At 31.1% G+C, this 23,252-nt stretch overlaps 2 protein-coding genes across 2 annotated transcripts in view; both read right to left on the bottom strand.

Annotated features, from left to right (window-relative positions):
* Positions 1 to 201: 201 nt before the first annotated feature.
* On the bottom strand, positions 202 to 14,248 carry LOC134684820 (caspase-3-like). Its single transcript, XM_063544129.1, has 6 exons — positions 13,997 to 14,248; positions 10,653 to 10,740; positions 8,209 to 8,411; positions 5,658 to 5,742; positions 4,012 to 4,185; positions 202 to 422 (listed from the first exon to the last, which is right to left on the bottom strand). Exons 1-6 carry the CDS (start codon positions 14,246 to 14,248, stop codon positions 202 to 204), a joined length of 1,023 nt encoding a protein of 340 aa, XP_063400199.1.
* Positions 14,249 to 16,204: 1,956 nt separating this feature from the next.
* LOC134684819 (obscurin-like) overlaps positions 16,205 to 23,252 on the bottom strand; it is a 29,353-nt gene continuing 22,305 nt past the window's right edge. Inside the window, exons 17-20 of the mRNA XM_063544127.1 lie at positions 21,018 to 21,263; positions 17,976 to 18,614; positions 16,667 to 16,779; positions 16,205 to 16,315 (exon numbers count right to left, since the gene is read on the bottom strand). Coding sequence (XP_063400197.1) covers positions 16,205 to 16,315; positions 16,667 to 16,779; positions 17,976 to 18,614; positions 21,018 to 21,263 — 1,109 coding nt within the window. The remainder of the gene's footprint in view (positions 16,316 to 16,666; positions 16,780 to 17,975; positions 18,615 to 21,017; positions 21,264 to 23,252) is intronic.

Below are 23,252 nucleotides of genomic sequence, written 5' to 3'. Positions count from 1 at the left end.
TAGGTACCACTATGTTTAATCATTTAGTTTTGGTTTTTTTTCCTTTGCAATGTCCGAAAAAATAATACATGTTCTAAAAAAAAAATATCTATTCAACTAACTAACATAAAGCCTTCAATTCTGAAAAGTATATATAGTTTTTAGGATACAGGCCATAAAGGGATTGATTGTCATTTCCATCCCAAATAGTGCTAATGTACATTACAAGAAGCATTTCTTTGTTAATGCAGACTTCATCTTTGATGTCAATGTTGCTTTTGGAAAATATTCTAATGCACGTGTATATCTTGAACGTGTATCTAAATTTCTTATCACATCACTCAATATATCTTCGATATGCTCATCTCTGTATTTATGTTTGGCTACAGATACAAATTCTCTTATGAACGGTGACGCGCCAACTGATTTTAACTTGTATATTTCTGTAATAAATAAATAGTTGTAAATTGTATCAATACCAATATTTTTCGAGATGCTGTAATTTTTTTTTTTTTTTTTTTTAGATAGATACCATTCCTTTTGACTCGTTCGACCATAACAGTCTAATGTTATCAAGATTATAGAAGTAAGCATGTGTTACTTCATGTGAAAAAGTATTTTCTACAGGGATAAAACTTTATATTGCATTACAAATCTGCAAACTGAATCAACAACCACTTCCTATACCATTTGTCACTCGAAACTACATTAATCTTCGAGACATGCAGTCGTATTGTATATAATACATTGAGACCAGGAGACGGAAAATAAGATACTCGGAATCATCTGTTAGGGTACGACCATTTAATTTTGGGATAGGGGCCTGACATATCTGATGAGGATAGAATATTTATTTTCTACTTAAAGCCTGTCAGATTACTCATTTTCATTCAGAGCTACATGTGTGTAGTATAGCTGAAGTACCTTAGCTCTAATGTCCACTATTTAGATCAGGGCCAGACTAGTGTTGTGACACACTAATTGTCCCCGTCAGAATCAAATGGTCCTAGAAAAAGGGGTTGTTATTGTCCAAAATGTAAAACAGACCTATTTTCACAATCAGAATGAGAGGAGGTATTAATTGATAAGGGTAAGATATTTAGTGTAATCATTAGTTTAGTATAGATTTATATGGATTACGAATGTGAGAGACGGCCAAAAACAGTTGGACGAGTTGAACTATGCCATTTTTTGTCTTCATGATTCGAGACGTGTGCATATAAGACAACAGATGATATTTCTCCAGTCAAAAGGTGTTGATAATACTTATATTTATAAAATAAGGAGATACGGAAGAATTGCCAATGATTTAACTGTATACAAGAGTTCAAATGAAGTAGATGTTAGCCATTATAGGCAATCGTACGCCCTTTAAAAGTGAAAAACCCCATATCCGTATAGTCAGGCACAAACAAAAAGGTGGTGGAGTTTAGCATTGATGTAAATGCTCAACCCTAATCCTTACTGAAACATTGGTGTAACAGTATAACATAAAAACAAACCTTAAAGATCAGGAACAATTGACTTTATTTTAAGTTCATATGCGGAATTAAACAGCTAACATAAAACAAAAGACAAAAAGCACCAACATAAGACTACCCGAAATTGCTGAAAGCTAGATCATAGGGAAGCTATAAAAAAAAGAGTTCCAAATGGTGAAGTTGAAATCATCCCTTCATAAATTTTACGGACGCTTTCACGATTTGGTTGACCGTTATGGAATAACTGTTTCACAGATGATATAGAACTACAAGCCCGGTCCCTTTCATGAATTTGACCTACCGAATAAGACTGTTTACCGGGTTTGTACTCAATTTAGCAACTTAGTTTTCAGCTGTTTTCTATGTTGTGGCATGTGTACTTTTTTTTTTGTTTGTTGTCTTTTTCTTTTTTATTCATGGCGTTGTCAGTTTATTTTCGATCTATGTGCCTCTGATATCTTTTGCCGCTCTTGCAAAGTCCATGATTGAATTACAGTATCTACGCCTAATGTTTTGCTTTGAATTTTAGCACTCGTATTGTCAACTGATAAATTCTTGCTGAATATAATGTCCACATTTTTTTCTGCTGTCAAACTCTTACAGATTAAACCCGTCCTGGTTTTGTTAACTTGTTTTTAAACACAATTTAGCATTTTATATATTTTTAGGATAAGCGAATCAGGTGATTGCATGGTCGTATGTTCAATAGTATTGTACTTATTGTTTTTGGGGAAGGGTAACATCAGGTAAAAAGACAAGTCATGGTCAGGCTGGGAAACTGGTTAGTCAAATGTTCACATTAAATCTGTACCGATACAGTGTGTTAAATGTCCTCTTCAACCCTATACCCAATTAAGGCGGTGCTCATATCAAAGGTGGAAAATACATAAAATACATACATATGACAACCGGAAACTGCATGTGACATATACTATTGGTATATGTATCGAATTCAACCCGGAACTTGTTAATTATTGGTAATACTAATTATGTGGGAAACGAAAGAGTCTGGAATGATGTAATTGTTAATCTACACTATTTTCCTATATTACTTATAAATGAAGTTGAATTATTATCTATCTATCTATCTATCTATCTATCTATCTATCTATCTATCTATCTATCTATCTATCTATCTATCTATCTATCTATCTATCTATCTATCTATCTATCTATCTATCTATCTATCTATCTATCTATCTATCTATCTATCTATCTATCTATCTATCTATCTATCTATCTATCTATCTATCTATCTATCTATCTATCTATCTATCTATCTATCTATCTATCTATCTATCTATCTATCTATCTATCTATCTATCTATCTATCTATCTATCTATCTATCTATCTATCTATCTATCTATCTATCTATCTATCTATCTATCTAATCTATTCAGGGTATGCATGTGCATACCTCAATAAATGAATAAAAAGATGCATGTAATAAACGGTAACGCTGGTTGCAGCAACGTCTGATGTTCTTTTTTTATAGTTTCTTTTGACATTTTTACGTTTTATTCTACTATGTACCCTTTATTAAGCCTCTAAACTAAACATTTTCAATCTTGTTATTTTGTCCTATTTAGGCTTTTCATCATCATTATCAATTGTCGCAATGTTCTTTTAGGAATAAGTTGACCTCGGTTTTTTTAGAAGATGCTGACAGAATATTCTTTTGACTGCACTTTACACGCACATTCACCAAGTACCTTATTTCCAACGCAAACAAAATTCATTATTTACATACATTACATTTCTTTAAAGATATTGTTGGTCAAGAATCCGTTAAGTTATAGTTAAGTTAAGTTATAGTTAATTAATGATTTCTAAAAACAAATATCCACCCATTCGAAATGTTGAACCAAGTTATAGAAAAAAACATATTTTTGCAGACTATAACAGGACATGATTAATTCTTATATATACACATCGTATACATTATACCAACGATCTTCGCCAAATGATACGATTTATGCTTAGTTCGTTTCTGTGTGTGCTATATTTTAATGTTGTGTCGTCATTCTCCTCTTATATTTAATGCGTTTCCCACGGTTTTGGTTTGTGACCCGGATTTGTTTTTTTCTATCGATTTCTGAGTTTTGAACATCGATATACTACTGTTGCCTTAATTTACGATACGATGTACGTTAAGCAAAACAATGCGAAATACGCTGAACGAACTTTTATGGTATCGTTTATCGTACTGTTTATGGAATATGGTTTTCTTCGTACATCATTCGTTCTGCGTTTCTACGACGTTCGGGAAGCGTTTCATTTTCATTCGTACAGCGTTTGTGAAGCGAACATACGTCATTCTGACATCGTTCGTACGTGATTTGGTTATCAGGTGCAAAGATTTACGTTATACATGTTATAGATACTTTATCTGTTCTCGTACACATTTTTTCCTGTTTCACTATAATCGTATATTTGTATCTTAGCGATAGAGAATAATTTTATATCCCAATTCATCAAAAGCAGAATATATATAACGAAGAAAAGAAAATATAAAACATAAATCATAAACGTAAGATGAATCTTATTTACCTGGTTTTGATGACCATGCTACTAAACTGTCAGTATCTATTTCTGAAGAAAAACTTAGCACATCAGAGTTATCTTTTGATGCGCCTAATGCATTAAATATATGTGGGCTTCTTGTTTGGCCAAAAGGATATTTTGGTCCGAACATGTTTTGAATAAGAAATAATTTTGGTTTACCTGAAATTAAATTGAAAAGTCATCAATATTTAACCAATTATGTTGACATGGAAATACGGAGAACTGCAAATACAAGAAAGATTTAACAGATAGAAAGGGACAGAAAAAGACGTTTACAAATAACAAGCACGTATGACTTAAGTTTTTACAATACAACATCCAACATGACACAATGTAAACATTTGTTAAAAGACATTTATTAAGGAGAGTTGCATCTGGTGTAGTAAATCGGATGCGTTCTTTTTATCTTATTGCATTGAATGGAAAGTTGGTTTACATACAACCATCCCCATAAGACCAATTTAATGAATAAAACAGCTCATCTCAATAACGTTCATCTACATTGTTCATGATTAAGTACATTGATATAACGGAAATTATTCATATTTGATCTAATACTTTCTAGCACTTCTAACTAAATGCTCACTAGGTTGTATTTGTGTGATTTTTTAATCGTAACTATGCGGTGAACGTTCATATGTTGTCAGTATGTCTTTCCATCTAGTTTGACTAATATACTATTAAAAGCATCTATAACGACTAATAATATGAATATGATTTTTAAAAAGCACACTCAGGTAAAATAAGATGTGTGTGTATTATTTTTTTTACCGTGTTTGATATTAATTGATATGCCACACACCTTTTTTTTTAGGAAAGGTATGTTAATCCACATAATTTTCATAATAGCCTTAATCACCGGTAATGGCAAAATGTGTTGTAAGAACCAGTTATGTTAGTACATGTAAAACCACAGATATTATCACTGTATACTAACTATATATATTACTTTAAGTTATTAACATGAAGCAAATAATAATAGAAATTTCGTCAAATTATCTGAAATATAATGGGAGTATATCCTAACAGGTTCATATTTCACAAGCTCAAAAAACGCGAAAAACTCAAAATGGGAAAACACTCAGTATATCATGGACTGTAGAGGGTGTGAGACTATTTTCACTATGAAATGTAAGCGGAAATCATTTCCAAGAGCAAGTGAGATAATACTGTACAAGGAATGATGTCAGGTTCTTATTTAAAAAAAACGTACATTACATGTACGTTTCATTAAAATACGTTATTTTGATGGGCCAACAGCAATTTCACGTCAGTATGAAATTAACCTTCATTTCAAAATATTTAACATACATGATGACACATTCATACATCGAAATGTAACATTCATGATGACACGCGTTTCAACAACAAAGTGCACAGGTAAATAAAAAAAACCAATTGATATAAATCGTGTTTTCATGATCCTAGTAAAAAATGAGATTATAAGTATTAAATGCTTCTATTAGTAATTTTGTAGGGTTGTAAACGCGTTGACCGTGCACACATTTTTAGAATGAAGCGCATCCGCGTTTCATACAAAATGTACTTCGGTGAACGCTTTTACAACCCAATAATATACAAAAAGAAACATTCAATACTGAATGAAAATATAAAAACAAGTATAAACTAGCCATTGAATTTTCCTCCAGGCTTGCTTTTGAATATTTGGTGTATTTCTTCAATAGTGATGGGTATATCTGTTGTCTGAATTCCGCCCTGAAATAATAATGACATGTTTTTACTAGAATGTTCAAATTTGTATATATATATAATCTAAGTAGACTGATATATGATTCATTAACCATACCGATGAAGGATATCTGTTATCCGAAATATTTGTTAATAATTAAATTTTATAGTTTCCTTTTTTGTTATTGGTGTTGTTGTATACACGTTTAGGCGCTTATATATATATATATAAATACATGTTCATAAACTTACGCAAAAGGTATTACAAATATAATAAAGTTTCCATTGAGCCTTTAAACAAATAACATGTATACAGTTCACATTTATACATAAAAATTCAACGCAAACATATAGATATATAAATCATTCGTTCATCAAAATGGCGACACTTAATAAAGCTTCTAATTCTAACTATACACGAGAAATTATTCAATTTCCATAGAATTTCCAAGAAAAATTATTGTAACAATTAATGTTTCTTGGATATCTATACATTATGATAATTTGTTATTGTGAATGGTTAGTCATTCCATATCTTGGTTGCAGAATAATGAAAAGATAAGTCTTTGGTCTTATACACATCGATCTTTATAAGAGACAGATCGTAAGTTGTATTTATGAAATACATGTATGATCGATAAGTAATCAAGAATTAGTACATTCACAATTTTATACTTAAGAATTGATTGTTAGTATTTTACTCTTTCTGTAAAGATGAAAATTTGGAAGAAGACACCTTTGATGGAACATAAACATCACATACAAATATACTTCTAACCACTTTTGTTTTTTTAGGTTTAACGATTATATCTGAATCTTTTTGTGATAAATGTTCCCAAACTGAAATACAATAGTCTTGAATAGTAGAATTTATGCATTATAACATACATTGAAGTTGTCGTATGTGTTTAGGCAAACATATTATTCAAGTTTATACCAAAGAGATGTTTGTGATGAAATCCTCGTACAACTACGACTAACATTTTCTTCCCAGCTTAAATGTTCATCAATGTCACGTCTATGAAATTTAAAAAAATTGACATTATCAATAGAAATTGAGCTAATGGAAAAACATATTTCAGATAGTTGTGTAAGTTTATTTGTTATCATGAATGTCATACACTTTATTTGCTGTGCATTAATTTTCATACTGTTATTAGTACACCAGAATTATACATCATTTCAATATTTTTTTAATATGTCGTTTACTTTCTCGGTTGTCTTCAAATGCAATGTTGAATTATCAGTATATGTACCTATGTTTAATAGTTTTAATCATTGGTATTAATTTAAAGAAATAGAGTACATAACATAAAAGATTGAGGCACATCGCATTTTACAAACGTTTTATTAAAACTGAAATTTGCGTTCTGAACTTCTTGTTGTCATTTAGACACATATGTTGTTATCTAATTTAACGTATGTTCACCGATATTATAACATTTAGCCTTTCTTGTATTATGGCATAGTTAATGCGACCAAAAGTCTTATTGAATAAAAAAAAACGCAGTACCACCTATTACCCTTCTAGTATTTAAATATTTTAACCATTCGTCAATTAGATTAGTCAGGATGGTGTGACATGTATGCCTTGTCTAAAACTTTACGGAACTATTTGTAATATTTTCTTAACTGTTCAAGATCTAAAGTTCATAAAAGCGTGTAAATGTACATACATGTCTTTCGAATATTCTTTTGTACAATATCATAGTTTAACCATTTACATATATAGAGTAAATATATATTTTTTTAATGAATATCCGCGTCAGGATGGAGGAAATCATTATCTTATGCATACTAATGTTGTTGTAAGCATGGCAAAATATCTGATGATTACACCTCAAAACACTCGCGAACATGAAATAGAAAGACTTTTGTAAGAAAACCATGCCAAGAAAAAATGAAGCAAATGATTCAATCTTTCGTAAGAAAATATGGATAATGCACACCATATGAAAAGTTGCATACACCTGTCCATTACTCTAAGACAATTTTAAAAAAGGAAGGAAAACAACACTCCGCATAACATTACACAGAAACAAAAAGCTAGAATAAAAGGAACATTACAAGAAGATCATGGAATTTTGAATGTGTAAGTGTGATTATGTTTTTCTTTCAATCTTTCGAAAAGATTACTGACTTGAAAGATAGTATCATCAATACAATTTTCCTCATAAAAAGTACTCTTCACTAGAATGAATGATTGCATCATTTGGGAGGCACAAGGTACTAGAATTATATAGGCAGGTGCAATTAGAATAATAATATACAAACATCGAAAGTTAAACCGTTGGAAAATTGAAACAATGTGCATACCATAACAACTACTTGTACAGTTACATTTCCTGTTTTAGGTTTTAGTATATAAACCATATCAATTAATACAATAAAACAGAACAAACTGTTTTGTAGTAGAATCGATTATGCCTATATCATAAATAAAAAAATGCCTGATAGCTATGGGGATAAGTATTTGTTTATAAAATAAAGTACCTCATATTCAAAACCTATGATAACACAGACAAAGGAATGATAATCCTGTGAGTTCTCTACCAAGTATGTTCTGTCAAATTCCATGAAATAGTTCTGTAGCTCAGTCTTTGTCATGGGGTATCCCGCAATGTTCACCTGATATTTAAGTTCTTCGTTGAAGAAATTTAAAAGATTCCGCAGATCCTCGTCAGAAACTGTATAAACTAGAAATAACAAAACAATTACAAATCATGATAAAAAATAAAGCAAACGACAATGATATCATTCTTGATGTAAAAACACAAAACGATGAGCACCAGAACCATTTGGGTTCCACATAACAACCAAAAACACAACATATATCATCTCGTCATTCAATCAAGAATATGAGATCAAGTTCAGAAAAATCATATAAGAAAACCATGCTCATCATGTATACAATTATTCTAAAAAACCAAAAAATTCCATCTACTACTTGATCATACATAATTGAACATCTGTAAATGTTGATTACTGAACTAAAAAAACATATCAAGATTACATGACTCTTAACAAACCAACATGATAGTTGATATTTAACTTGCATAATACTTTCAGCACATTTTTATATGAAAAAAGAATCTGACAAAAATTCCAGAAGCTAATTTTTATCCCTGAAGTTTCGCTTCATTTTGGTCATCCATAGTTGTTTTACTTTACGTTGATTTTATTTCTGACAGGACACAGACTTGTGCTTCTAATGATCCTCTGTCATTTTTGAAATTTCGTCTTCCAGGAAGGTCTTTATACCTATTTTTCTGATGACGGTTAATCAAGAAAAGTACCTGACACTCCAAATTCATAAAGTGTAATTTCCATCATCATTTTATACTACCATTTGCGATATATTCATATTAAAGTTATAAAAACTAATCACCCTAGCTGTGTACTTGACAATCATTTTTGGAAATGTTGCATATATTTGGCCCTTAAATTTACATTTCGATATCATGTTGTCAAACATTCATCGCAAACTGTAGACTTTGTAGATTGTACGTTGGTATATAGTGATGAGTGATACACATTAACGGGATCGTGGGTTTCAAAAATGTTGATATTGAAGAAAAAAACACCAAATGTTTGGGTAAAGAATGTCATGGGCCATGTGTTATCAGGTAAGATATAGGAATTACAATGATCTGGTCGACGATAAAATGTATTCGGGTGTGACACCAAATGTATTGAAAACAGTGGACTGTTGTCCAATTTGCCAAAGGGGAGCCTATGAATAAAGAAGGAGCAATTGTGAGGAAATAGGCCATCTAAGATAGAATGTCCATAACTATATATATTGCGGTACACCTTCCTCAGATCAAACGGCCATAAGGTTACATGGGCTCTGCAATTTCATGTTCTGAACGGATGCTCCATTCTAATGAGAAGTGTTCAATTCTTTGCAAGTAGTATTTAAGTCTCAGAACTTTAAGCCTATCTCGAAGTCCTGTTTGCGTCATACGCATTCTGGCTCCCAAGGCATCCTGTTTAAGAACAAAAAGGGAAGCAGCTGTATCAGATACATACTTGTGTTAGTACAAAACAGCAAGAACCTAATCACTTATCAGGGAAGGGGGTTCCCCATAGCAGAAGATCACAATATATTCGTTTTTTTTGAAAGGCCCCTCTTAGCAATTTGGCATCTTTAGACCAAATATCTTTTTAACGGGAACAAACCAAAAAGACTACAAAGAGGTTACATCAACCACGGACAAGGAGGTTTCAGTCTATATTTGAATATATAGTTTGACATATGGCTCTTTCTAAACAAATCTAACTAGTTAGAATGTACAATAAAATAATATAACAATGTATCATTCAACTTTGTTATGCAATTGATAGGTTAACAAGATAAAAAAACTTTCGAAAATATGGGCAAACGATTTCCGATTAGATTGGTTAACCATAAGCTTCTAAAATTGGTAAAACAATGGTTCAAAAATGGTTTTACTTTTGTGCTAAAACGTAATATATAGCTTGCACAATTCACTACAATATCTTCCTGCAGGATTTATATTTTTATCACTTAAGCACATTATAATATACACTAATAATTTAATTCAATTGGTTTCAAACTGAACACTGTTTTCCCCTTAGAATCTTCCATTGATATATTTAGGATATGTTTACCCAAGATAGCTCATAAAATATAAATGCATGCCAGTAAAATTTTTGGTACGTGAATGTCCCTGTAAAAAACCCGCTGCATAGACAAACTATAGTCTTATTAGTCAAAAATTATTATAAATTACTAAGATACGGATTACTGAATACTAAGCTTGTCTATCATGATAATAATTTTCAAATTACACAGTACGGTTTGTTTTCTATCAAAGAATAACGCCAATTTCAATAGTGTGGTTCCTTAGAAGATCGATAACCAGATGATATATTTTTAATTTTATAATTTTATAGTAAATGTTAGATATTACCTTTTATTGGATTTCCTTTTGGAGCAAGGAACCGAAGGTTAACTATCAAGACCAGTCCTTTTTGGTCTGGTTTCTTGTAATACCTATCCTGAAAAATGTCATATTACCATTAGCGATGTGTTGACCAGAATCGACGTACAAAATGTACACATGTTCTTTGAATACATTTAGGTTGTCATATTTTCTGTCTCAGTACAACTGAAAGCCTGTGTTTCATGGCGAAATATGATCATCTTCTGTACAATTTAGATTTCGAGGTTTTTGTTATTTCAAAAAATACGACTGATTGAATATTTCCGATTTTCACTTTCATTGAATCAATTACAATTCGCACAATTGTTTTATTTTTCATTTTTGACTCATCAATCAGACTTCTACAGAATATTACAGATACATGATTTTTCTCTAATATACATTGGATGGTAATGATTATGACTACATTTTTTGTAAATTTTAACCTTGTTGCCCTTTTTTTACAGAGTAGTCATATAAAACTGTTTTCCAAGTCTCCGAAGAAGAAGCCAGGTAATTTAGGATGTAAAGGGGCTAGCGGGTCAAACTTTTGTCGCACCAGATCCACAACGTGTCTACTTTACTCTCAATTAGAATTAATTAAGTAACTGAAGCCATTATTTTTCTAAGTTCTTGCCTCCTCGATTAAGAAATCAGGAACAATATAAGAGGATAGGTATTTAAAACTAATAAGTCGCAACCCTTTTGTTGATTGCTGACTATAAAGATAGGTCATGTTGGAATCTTGGGAGAAATTTGCTGTTTATTTCTTTTACAAGTAACCAGCTTGTATATGTATACTTTAACATATGACAAAGACAAAATTTCTTTGTTCTCGCAATACTATAATCTAGATAATGTATATCTTTGTCCATCTGTATTAATTCATAAACATCCAAATAAATAGATTGTCAAGTATGTTAATCTTTTTTTTTAATCGATTTTAGATTAATGGTAGCCTTTTCTCTCCGAAGAATTTTGTCAGAGAAAGATAAATCAAACAGGGTTTTGACTTAAAATTTACATAACATTAATGTTCCCAGCTTATCAGCCACTCTCTTTTTACAATCAGAATGGGATGTTTAATTTCACATTCGCATATAAAACAATGGAAACATAATTTTGATTCTACAATGCATTTTACCGGCAGTAAACACAAGAAACCAGCAAAAATTGAAAAAAAGCTTAACAGATCAATTTCAGGTAAAAGATGTATAGGATTCAAATTAACATGATTACTTGATTGTGATTAGTTTTATGTATGATAAACAGGTTCACTGGATGTCATCTCAATATAATCGCGATATGTAAAGCGAACAGAGGAAACAAAGAACGAAGAAGACTAGTTACTTGGATGGAGAATTGTCTCATTGGCACTCATACCACATCTTCCTATATCTAGTTTCGTAACGGCATTACTCTTGCGGATAACATATGTCCGCCTCAATATATCACACCTTTAGTTTAAAGACAAAATCTTATTACGTGAACCTTCAATTTGAACTTCCATATTTTTGAAAGGTTAATAACTACTCTTCGAATTAGTTCTAGCGTCTTTTCACAGCAGTCAAAATAGTGTATCATAAAACAGTTTAGCTTTTATCTAGAACATTTTTACATTAGTACAATACTAAGTTAACTTAGTACGTTAATTATGTGCATAACTGTCGCAATAAGTCCTAGAGTAGAACTTTCGAAATCCGTTCTAGGGTAGAACTGTCCAAATCTGTATCAAGGTAGAACTGTATGATACTATTTTATAGTATAACCATGATAGCTGTCATTTCATTATCTAAGAACATGGCATTTAGTTTGATTTTCCATATTGAGTCATACTTTTGATTGCAAAATTACATGAAAGAAGAAATTACAGTTTTAGTTTTGATATTTATTCTTGTTTGATATTTATGTAAATAAAAAATGTGCTTTGTTGCATACGAAAATGGTTAAGGAGTGGGGAAATGAGAAAACATGCTAATTGTAATAATCTGTATCACCAATATAAATTTATCTCATTGCTGCGCTCACTTGACAAAAGGCTTCATATTTTGCAATATCAACATGCAGACAACCTGATACTGTGGATTCATCATTATTACTTGGATACTAATTTTCATGGATTTCGTGGGTACAGTTAAATCACGAAATTAAATGTTTAACGAATGATGAATTTTCTATAGGTTTGTATGCAGACTACCTTAAACCAACGAAATCAAATATCCACGAACATGCAAGTTTTCCTTAATTCACGAAAATTGGTACACACTAAAATAAATGAATCCACAATGATCGGTACGTAACAACTTCACAAATAATATACGATAGTATTGATGTATACATTCTTTGTAATTTCGTTATTCATAACCTAAACTACGTGTTATCTTTTGATGTTTAGTCTCTTTGTGTTATACATCCCGTCATTGTTTTATTCTGCTATGGTAATTTTCTGTATTCTAGTTTTTATTTTCATTTTGACATACATGACATGCAAATTTCTTTGTTTGTATCATAATTAAGATTATAACACAATGATGACTGAGGTAGTCCTATTTTTCAAATTTATTCTCCAATAAGTTTCCATGCGTTGTTGTCAATATAATGCATTTTTATGCGACACTCATTAAGCTAGTTATAAAACTAAGTATACTCAACCATTTTCTTCATAAGGAGTTTCCTCTAACAAGTTAGGTATATGACAGTTTTTTTCCATGCGTGTAACTTGTTTGAGCTGTTGGTTTTGACATTTTATAAGGAACTTTTGAATGTTCCTTATAGTCCGTTTTTTTTAAATTTTACTTGAAAATGAAGGCAGTAACTTGTATATTGTATAAGATTGCAACTGTAATGATTTCGATGTGTTTGTTCTTAATTCTTCATGAAAAGAGTACGACATACTTAATGACATACTTAATGAATTATTTATAGGAAATATACAGTCCTATTATTGACTTGTTCTCATTCTGTATTAACCGAAAGGATTGACTGAGGAGTAGACAAGTAAAAGCCTTCAATTTTTAACATCCTAGGGTTAAACTATTGTATTTGTCTGTATAGTTTTAGAAATTGATTGATCAAAATAAGTCAAAAGTATCTTCTTATCTTTAAAATTATACCCTTAATCGATTAATTAGACATACAATGAGAACAGCTGGTAAAAATAGAATGTCTTCTAACGCAGTAGGACCTGCCAAACAAATTAACATATAATGCATATCCATTTTTTGTGTATTGCAACCTGAGCCATTTAATATGTATAGGGGGATTCATCTGGTATTGATGAGACACAATATAGATTATTAAAATCAAATCTCTAAAAATTTGAAGATACTCACATGATGTTTAAACCAGCTATTTCTTATGTCATCCATGCTGTGTGGGATACAATGTTCATCACAAAAATATACCTCTCTGTCATTGACATCTTTTAGGGGGATTCTATCTTCACTTTTAGAGAAATCTCCGGTTCTACATTTTACTTTAATACTGTATGATATAGTATGCCTTAATTTTCCTTGTATAGTTTCAATGATATCACACAATTCATTCAAAACGGTCTGATATACATTATCCTCCAAAACATCCATATTTGCACGGATACAGCATTATGTGAAAAGCAGATGATAAATTTACTGAGTTCGTCTAAATAGAACACTGCTTTCCCTCGGTATAAAGCTTTTACTTTACAAACTTCATATTTTCTAATATAATAGAACAAAATGTGATTGAAATAGGCAAGAGGAAGAAATTCGAATTCAAAAACCAACCAAGGTGTAATTGAAACATCAGAACTCTTTGGAATAAATGTATCCAAAATAGATTTGTATGATGATGAATTTTCAATCATGCACGGCAAATAGTAAGTATCTGACTTCTGGCATTTGTCGGTGCTGGTATCTTTAAATTGAGGTTTTATTACAATGTCAAACTTTTCCATGACATTAAGCAAATGCGTTTTATGGTCTGCAAACTTCAATTCGGGTTCTTTTTGAAATAACTGATTGATTAATGTTTCTGGTAATTCCCCTGAAACCTTCAGTTGATTCCAAGTAGTTGGAGAAATCAAGTTATAATTCCTCTTCTCGATGTTGCAATCACATACAAGACATCTGAAACACTTTACTAGCCACTCTGGACGTAGAATGATATATTCTCTGATGTCGTCGAAAAATATTATGTTTCCAATTTTGTGTTGATAATTAAGGAAAGCAAGTAGTTCTCCCTCTTCTACCAGATTTTTATGAGATATTTTCAGCAGATTATCCCAAGAATAAACATGTATGGGTACATTTTTTAATACTTCAAGTAATTGTTCTAGTTGAATCCATTTTGTCGGAAGTTTTTCAGCAAAGTAATTCATCTCAAATGCAATGTTGGAAATGTGTTTTTTTAATCTATTGATTTCGTCAATATCATCTTTTTTAAAGTGTGTATTAGAAAGAAAGTAGATGCCTCTTCTGTGATTGAATTTTGTATGTTTGCCAACAGTGTCAAGAAATTTGTCTTCATATTTTGTTTGCCTATCTTTAACCTGTTAATATAGTGTTAAACATTTTCATTTGCGGACACAATGACCATTTGATAAGATACCTCAAATAAGCAGTCTTAAGATACTGTATTAGTAATTTGAAAAAATTAAAACCAGGATTAATTCATATAAACCATTTTTTATCCATTTTTGCTATGAAGTTGTCAGATATGGTATTCCTTGCAGATATTTGTAACAGAAATATCAATGCGTTATGTCTCAAATGAATGTAGTTTGTACTTGTTGAATATACATGTACAGTCCTTTGATGGTGTAAACTCCCCCCTAACACCATACACCATTACACCATACCCCATTACACCATACACCTTGTACCATTACACCATACACGTTACACGTTTTCTTGATAGAGGGTTGCTGCTTACAAGGAAGCTATTAAACCAAGAGTTCCAAATGGTGAAGTTGAAATCATCCCTTCGTAAATTTTATGGACGCCATCACGAGTTGGTTGACCGTTATGGAATAATCATTTCACAAATGATATCGGATATGTTCCTTACGTCGTAACTACAATCCCCTTCCCTTTCATGAATGTGACCTACCGAATTAGACTATTTACCGGATTCGTAATCACATAAGCAACACGACGGGTGCCACATGTGGAGCAGGATCTGCTTACCCTTCCGGAGCACCTGAGATCACCCCTAGTTTTTGGAGGGGTTCGTGTTGTATATTCTTTAGTTTTCTATGTTGTGTCATGTGTACTATTGTTTTTCTGTTTGTCTTTTTCATTTTTAGCCATGGCGTTGTCAGTTTGTTTTAGATTTATGAGTTTGACTATCCCTTTGGTATCTTCCGTCCCTCTTTTACACCTTTGCACTATACACCTTACACTTTACACCATACACCATTCCCCATTCTATCTAAACGATCCGAAATTACCCATAATGCAATTAAATTTTAAATATTAAGATTATTATTATTTTCACGTTTACAATCCGAAAAAATGAAATAAAAAAAAATTCGTTTGCAACCAATGAAATGTCCTACATCATCATTCACACCATTCCTGATCGCAAGTTACACAATCACACCATTCCTCATACACCATTCCCCTTACACCATACGCCATACATTGTAGCACCATACACCTTACACCATTGCACTATATGCCATACACCATTACACCATACACGTTTTTTTTGGAAGTTTACACCATCCAAGGGCGTATTAATTAAAACAACTGTATTAAAACGGATAAAATATTATGGATTATCTAGTAAAATGAAACAAAATGAAACAATATGTTTCCGAATTAAAGTTTTAAACAAAATTAGTACACCTTCACATTCACTACTGGATTAACATACCAACTATTTTAAATCCTGCGATATTCGTTGTCATCGAGACAACATAGTAGTGTCACTTCTTGAAGGGAAACCACTCAGTAATATCAGTTTAATACATAGTTGTGTCAAAAATATTTACATATTATGTTATTTTTCATTAAATTTACCTTTTCAAACTTGTCAGTACCAGTACAAACCATTATAACAGGTGGACTCAATTTTTCTGCTGAATGATCTTTACAAAAACAATGAACACTGTCAAACCAAAAGTCAACGTAATCTGAAAGGAAATACAATATATTTGATGTTTTCTCTTTAAAAGTGAGGTTGTGGAGTGACACTTGCGCAATACACTATAACGACAATTAGAAATGATCTTCAAAGCGTTAGCAAACACCTTTCAAACGCCGTATATATACATGTTATCAAAAATAAAAAACTGTGATTAAGGTTAATACTCTTCGTTTTATGTAGGTAACTTGTGACCGTGATGGATTGATTTCGTTTAAATCCATTCGAATATTTGTCATTCAAATCAACAATGCAACTTGTTAATTAAAATTTGGGGGACACAGATAATCAAAATGTCCTTACTTAATATGATTATATCGAAAATTGGTTAGATTTACATTACTGACCAGTTAAGATGTTGATAGGTTCTAACATTCTGTATCTATAAGAATGTATCATACAAGTATTAAGTTAGGAAGGATAGTCGTAATAATAAAAAATAATGTTTCCATACACTTCCATCAACTTCATATAAACAGTTATGTATTTTGGTCCATTATAAATTACAAATTAAATTTTATACAACTTTTTGACATTTTTCAACAAGACACACAGGAAGATATTTCTGTACGCGTTACTGGTACCCTGTATATTCATGTACCATTGTATTTAATCTTTTGACATAGCTTGCAATACGTCATACCAGTTTTTAACAGTTTTGAAAAAAATATATACCAGCTAGTTATATTTGAAAAGAAATTCATGTTTTACAACTGTATTGTTTGTTGTTTTTGTGAATATGCAACGAAAAAAACAATTTCTGTGTATCTTATTTAATTTTATTTGTTAAAAATAACAGACAATAGTTAAGGAGGCTACATAAAATGCTTATTAACTTCTTAGTCATGCTATAAGTATGCCTATTACTTATGCCTTGCATGCGGCAACTGTGAATGCTATTCATCGTCTGTAAAGTAAGAATTGTTAATTCTTATGGACTGCTTAAGAACTGCTGTCTTCACTCAAATATGTTTTTTTTTGCCAAATAGCAGCTGGAACCATATAGAAAATTCAATCTCCATACGATACACAAACTGGAACATTACACCATGAAGCATTGAGTTGATCTGTCCATTTATTGTTTAGTATGTACTTAAACAAATAATGTTGACCACGTTCATATTTTCTTAAAGATCATTGATTTTTTTATATGAATATTTTCTTTTAAACATACGACAAGCTTACCTCCAATGCAAGTACAATCATCTTCATCATGTGTGATTGGTTTAATATCGTCTTCAATATCTACAACTAGAAGATATATTGCATATGGTGTAAAGAATGTCTGGTGTGTGGCATAGTAGTCTTTTTGGCCAGCAAAATCCCAAATACCACATTCTACTAAATCTCCGGATTCCTTTTTTTCTTTATCCATCTTGGAACTCGATATAATTTCATCCATTTTTTTAATCATCAAGTCCGTTATTTGGTCAGCAGTAATGCCATGATTATCAGTTGATTCTGGATTTTTTAAATCAATATGTGTTTGTGACATCATTTTGTCATATTTGCTTAATTCATTTTCATCTTCGTTGTTGGTTGTTACAGCTGGGGTATTACCTGCATATGTTGTATCATCATATATTGTAGGTACAATATTTAGCGTTTCTGTTTCCATGTTCTTTTGTCTGGATAGAAGCGGTTCTTGGTCAGTCAGTTTATTTTCTGTTTCCTGAAAAATGTCCTTTGTAGATGCAATTTCTCTGTTTATCTGTTTATTTTGGGTCGTTTCCGTATCTTCTACAAGATGAGTAACTGTTTTTGCTTGTTTGCTATCAACAGCCAGTCCTATCCGTCTCATCATTTCTTTTTTCTGTGTGTCAACTACAGTGTATTAATATGAAGACTTAAACAGTATGATAAGTAAATGCCTAACAGCATTTTGTTTTAAAAAGATTGACGATACATATTTAAATAGAATGTTGATAATTCTAAAATAAGCATACACTTCTTTGATACCCTTATATTTAAACATTTATATATAGTATTGCTAAACTCTAATCAAAATAACAACAATAAATCTTGAAGCATGTCAACAAATATTGTTAGCTACACTTATATGGTAAACACATGTTTTTGATTAATCTGATTTAAAAAAGTTAATACAACAGCGACACCAACACATTCGCATACGACATCTATATATTAAACAACGTTAGAACCTCGAATCTATACTTCAACACCATCATGTATTATTTGTTAAGTTGATGCATAATATCTATTAACAAGGTCTCTCGAAAAAGGACGAAAGTTCTTTGCCAAAACCCTGGTCCGTCAACTTACTGTTCAGGCACCGGTGATGTTTAACAGGTCTGAGTAGCAGATGTGAGATCTTTAACACAGAATACGTTTGGAAATGTATATCCCATATGCAGGTACAATAGGTATATTACTATTAAGGTGGGTGATATTCATAATTTCAAAACTGATAATGAAAACAATATCCTCAATTTATCAAAAAATAAAATTAAATGAATAAAATCTTTTTGATTCTTCTCTTTTGAAGTGTCTGACTGGTAAATAAGAAGAGTCGGAGAAGGAAAGACGCACATTTCGTTACCATAACTATGCAGACAATATTTTTTTTTTAATCTACCCCCAAGTACAACACATATGTTGTCAATAAGAAACTGCAGCATACTGATCAATTGTTCTCAGTGTGTCATGCAATACCTTTACACTATGAACACAACATGCTGTGTGGTATCACAAAGTAATAAATTTACAGTGTATAAGACAACACATATTTGTTTATATTAAATAGCGTTCGGGAGTATTTCTTTTCGACGATTTTTTAATTTCACATGGGGGATGATGGTATTCAGGGTTGTAAACTCACAAGTTTTGAAAGAATTCAATTCAGAGAAAGTCTGAGATATAAAATTCCAGAATTTCCTTTAATTTAAAAAAATCCATCAATGTTTAATACCACTACGGGAGTAAACAGTTTCACAGTATTTCTGGATAGTTTCTATTATTACGGACATATTGTTTTGTCAATCTAATGGACAATTCTTATGATGAACATTCATGTGATGAAATAATTCCGGAAAATTTAAGATATAAAAACAAAGACAAGAATTTTTTTAACAAAGATCTGTATGTGTATTCACAATATTTATTTAATATATTTGTGAAATCAATTATACTATAGATACTAATATTATGAATAAGTTATATCTTACCAAATAGTGTTTCCCTAAACTATTAGGTACACTAACATGAGGGATACTAAGTTACAAGCTGTAAACTTGGTAAATTGTAACAGCAAATTTGAAATAAAGATATTTATTACGTTTAAAAAAACAAAACATTCATGTGATCCGTCAATGAACAGTTGTGTGTACGGACTTTTGGGGAGCTTCGGTACTAAATACAAAATTTCAGGATTGCTGTACAAGAAAATGTTCATTGGAGCTATGAAAAACTTACGATTTGCTAAAATCTCCTTCTTGTTGAATAGTATATTTCGTATATGAGATTACCTTAGTGCTTATTGATTTCTCATTACGATACATGATACTCATTGTAGTACAATTTCCATTAAACAGACAACTTATTTGATTCTTTGACCGCAACTACAACAACATCAGATTTGTGTGAAGAGATTGCAGATATTTCACAGTTTGTTCGTCTCTGAAAACTAATTTTGGTCGATCGTTCACGCAGTTTTATAATTTATGAATTCGACATTTCACAGCTTTTCGTCACCTATGTTTTGACTTTTTTTTTAAAGTTTGGTCATATATTTGGTATACAAAAAGTACACATATGTTGAAAGTTTATAACTTTTGGTCTTAGTCATAAATTATTTGTATTATGTGTTAAAAGGGAAAAGATTTTTTGAGAACATCAAATAGGCCAAGGTAGAATACTAATTTGTACAAGTTATTACCTTATAAGCTTACAATCGCAATTTATCAAGACTAAAAGTGTTGTTATTGTTGACATTATTACCTTTTATTTTCGTATATTTTGGGTACAAGTCGCTGTCAATATAAGTGAATGTTAAGCGGCTGTCATACAAATGATTGGATAGTCTAGCTAGAAAACCAAGTTTAGTCAACCATTTAGTAAATAAGAAAATTCCCTTACCAAGTCAGGAATATGACAGTTGCTGTCAATTTGATTGATATGTTTGAGCTTTTGATTTTGCCATTTGATTACATGGACTTTCCGTTTAGAATTTTTCTTAGAGTTCGTTATTTTTGCTAATTTACTTCTTACCTTCACCAACAAACCAAGCTCCATCATATTTTCTAATCTGACATTTTCTATTAATTTCAATTCCATCCGTGCTTTTTCCATCATATTTGCCGTCTTCTAGATAAAGTAGTCTACGCACAAGACTTGTCTTTCCAACACGATCTTTGCCAATGACCTGAACTCTTACATATTGTCTGATCTCTATTCCGGATTCTATTGCCTCCATATAAGTGTTTCTTTCGTCCTTGCTTATCTCCATTTGAAGTTCTATAGTCAAAAAGGTAACCAATAAACAAACAAGCATACCAACTGAGGGTTCAGGTAGAGATAAGTTGTTTTTGTCAACGCAAATAAATAAACAATGACAAATCAAAGTATTTTTTTAGCAACTAAATGTGTATACGCTGATAGTTATTGACCTAATCAAACATAAGCATAAAACATTGAAACCTAATTTACTAATGACCCTATTTGGTTTCATATACATCGACTCTGAATGTAATTTATTTGTCAAATATTTTTCAAGTCAATTACTTATGCTTTTATATTATTCAATGGCAGAAACATTGTCAATATAAAAAAAAATCAACAAAAATTTGTTTTTCTAAATTTTCAAAGTCCTTATCTCCACTGCAAGTCAGATTGAGGTTTATAAGTTATTTTGAATTGATCAACAATAATACTATAATCGGATACACTGAAATTATCTATATATGCAAGGTGTCATTTATGGATAATACAACATGTGGGCAATACATTGATTGAAACAGCTTTACTTCCATTTGGTAGATCTTGTATAAATGTGTTTGTTATAATACTGTTATTCGTTGATTTTTTGACAGTTTCGAATGGTTGTCGATCATAGGTAAACCGTTGAAAATGTGAAATGGTAAGTCATCAATTAGTTGCAGCAGATAAACTCTATGAAGTTATCTGGTAACTTAGGTTAACATAGATAACTTGTCGAGTTTGACACACTTTACAATTTGACCAGGTAGTTTCTTTCGATCAATAATGGTTTTCATGGTATAATTTATTGGCTTTTTCCTTAAAGTTTACCTTAAGATACATCCGTTAATTGACATGAAGAGATACATCAAAGAGCAGCTACACCAAGAAAACATGATATGTCCTTATTATATATTTTGGAAAGGTTGCTAGCATTTAAAAGGGATACTTATGCATCCGAATCATTTATCTGATAATATATGATTTTGTTATATACTTTCATTTTATGACCACTGTATTCAATTGAATATTAGTATGATGAACGTATAAATTCACATAAACAAGCACTCATTGATAGGTAATTGTCTACTAAGCCATCATTTGGTCAGCTTATAAAAAAAGAAGATGCAGTATGATTGCTAATGAGACAACTCTCCACAAGAGACCATATGACATAGAAATTAAGAACTATAGGTCACCGTACGGCCTTCAACAATAATCAAAGCCCATACCACATTGTCATCTATAAAAGGCCCCGAAATGACAAATGTGAAACAATTCAAACGAGAAAACTAACGGCCTATTTCATATACAAAAAAATAATGAAAAACAAATTTTTAAACACATTAAAAACGACAATCACCGAATTACATGTTCCTGACTGGGGACAAGCACATACATACAGATTGCTGTGGGGTTTAACGTGTTAACCTGGGACAGTTGTGTAACAGTGCAACATAAGAACGTACTATGCAAATCAGTTAAAAAAGGCTAATGTGATGTTTGTCTTCTGTGCATTTTATGTATTATCTCAAAATCGTTCCTTCTGATCATATCTAAATTGATATTGAATTATGTTTTTTAGCTGAATATAACTGTTGCCTAGGGCATACGAATCTTTTGTGCTACAAGAACTGCAAGTCTTTCAGTATTGCAAAGAATAAAAATATTTAAACAGTGTTCTGGACTCTTATTGTAAAAAAAACAAACTATGTTATTGATATATCATGGATATGAAAAAGATTTATTTAATCTAGATACTTTAATATGGAAAAGTCACAGAAGATGTTTCTATTTGATGTGTGACAACATATACATGTTAAAACTGATAATATGATTAAGACTTACCATTTTATGAAAATATTTTGGAGAAAAAAAGATGAACCAAAGGTAAAACCCAAAATTATATCTTAAAATTATCACACATCTTTTTTTTAGATTTTCAATTTTTTTATTGTATTTCCATTTATTAATTATGTTCTCAGAACACTACATTAAAAACGAAAGACTAAAATAATTGAATGGTTT

The sequence above is a fragment of the Mytilus trossulus genome, chromosome 9, assembly GCF_036588685.1.
Source record: "Mytilus trossulus isolate FHL-02 chromosome 9, PNRI_Mtr1.1.1.hap1, whole genome shotgun sequence".
NCBI lineage: Eukaryota > Metazoa > Mollusca > Bivalvia > Mytilida > Mytilidae > Mytilus > Mytilus trossulus.
The sequence above is the reverse complement of the archived record's forward strand: the minus strand, read 5'-3'. Positions and strand labels throughout refer to the sequence as shown.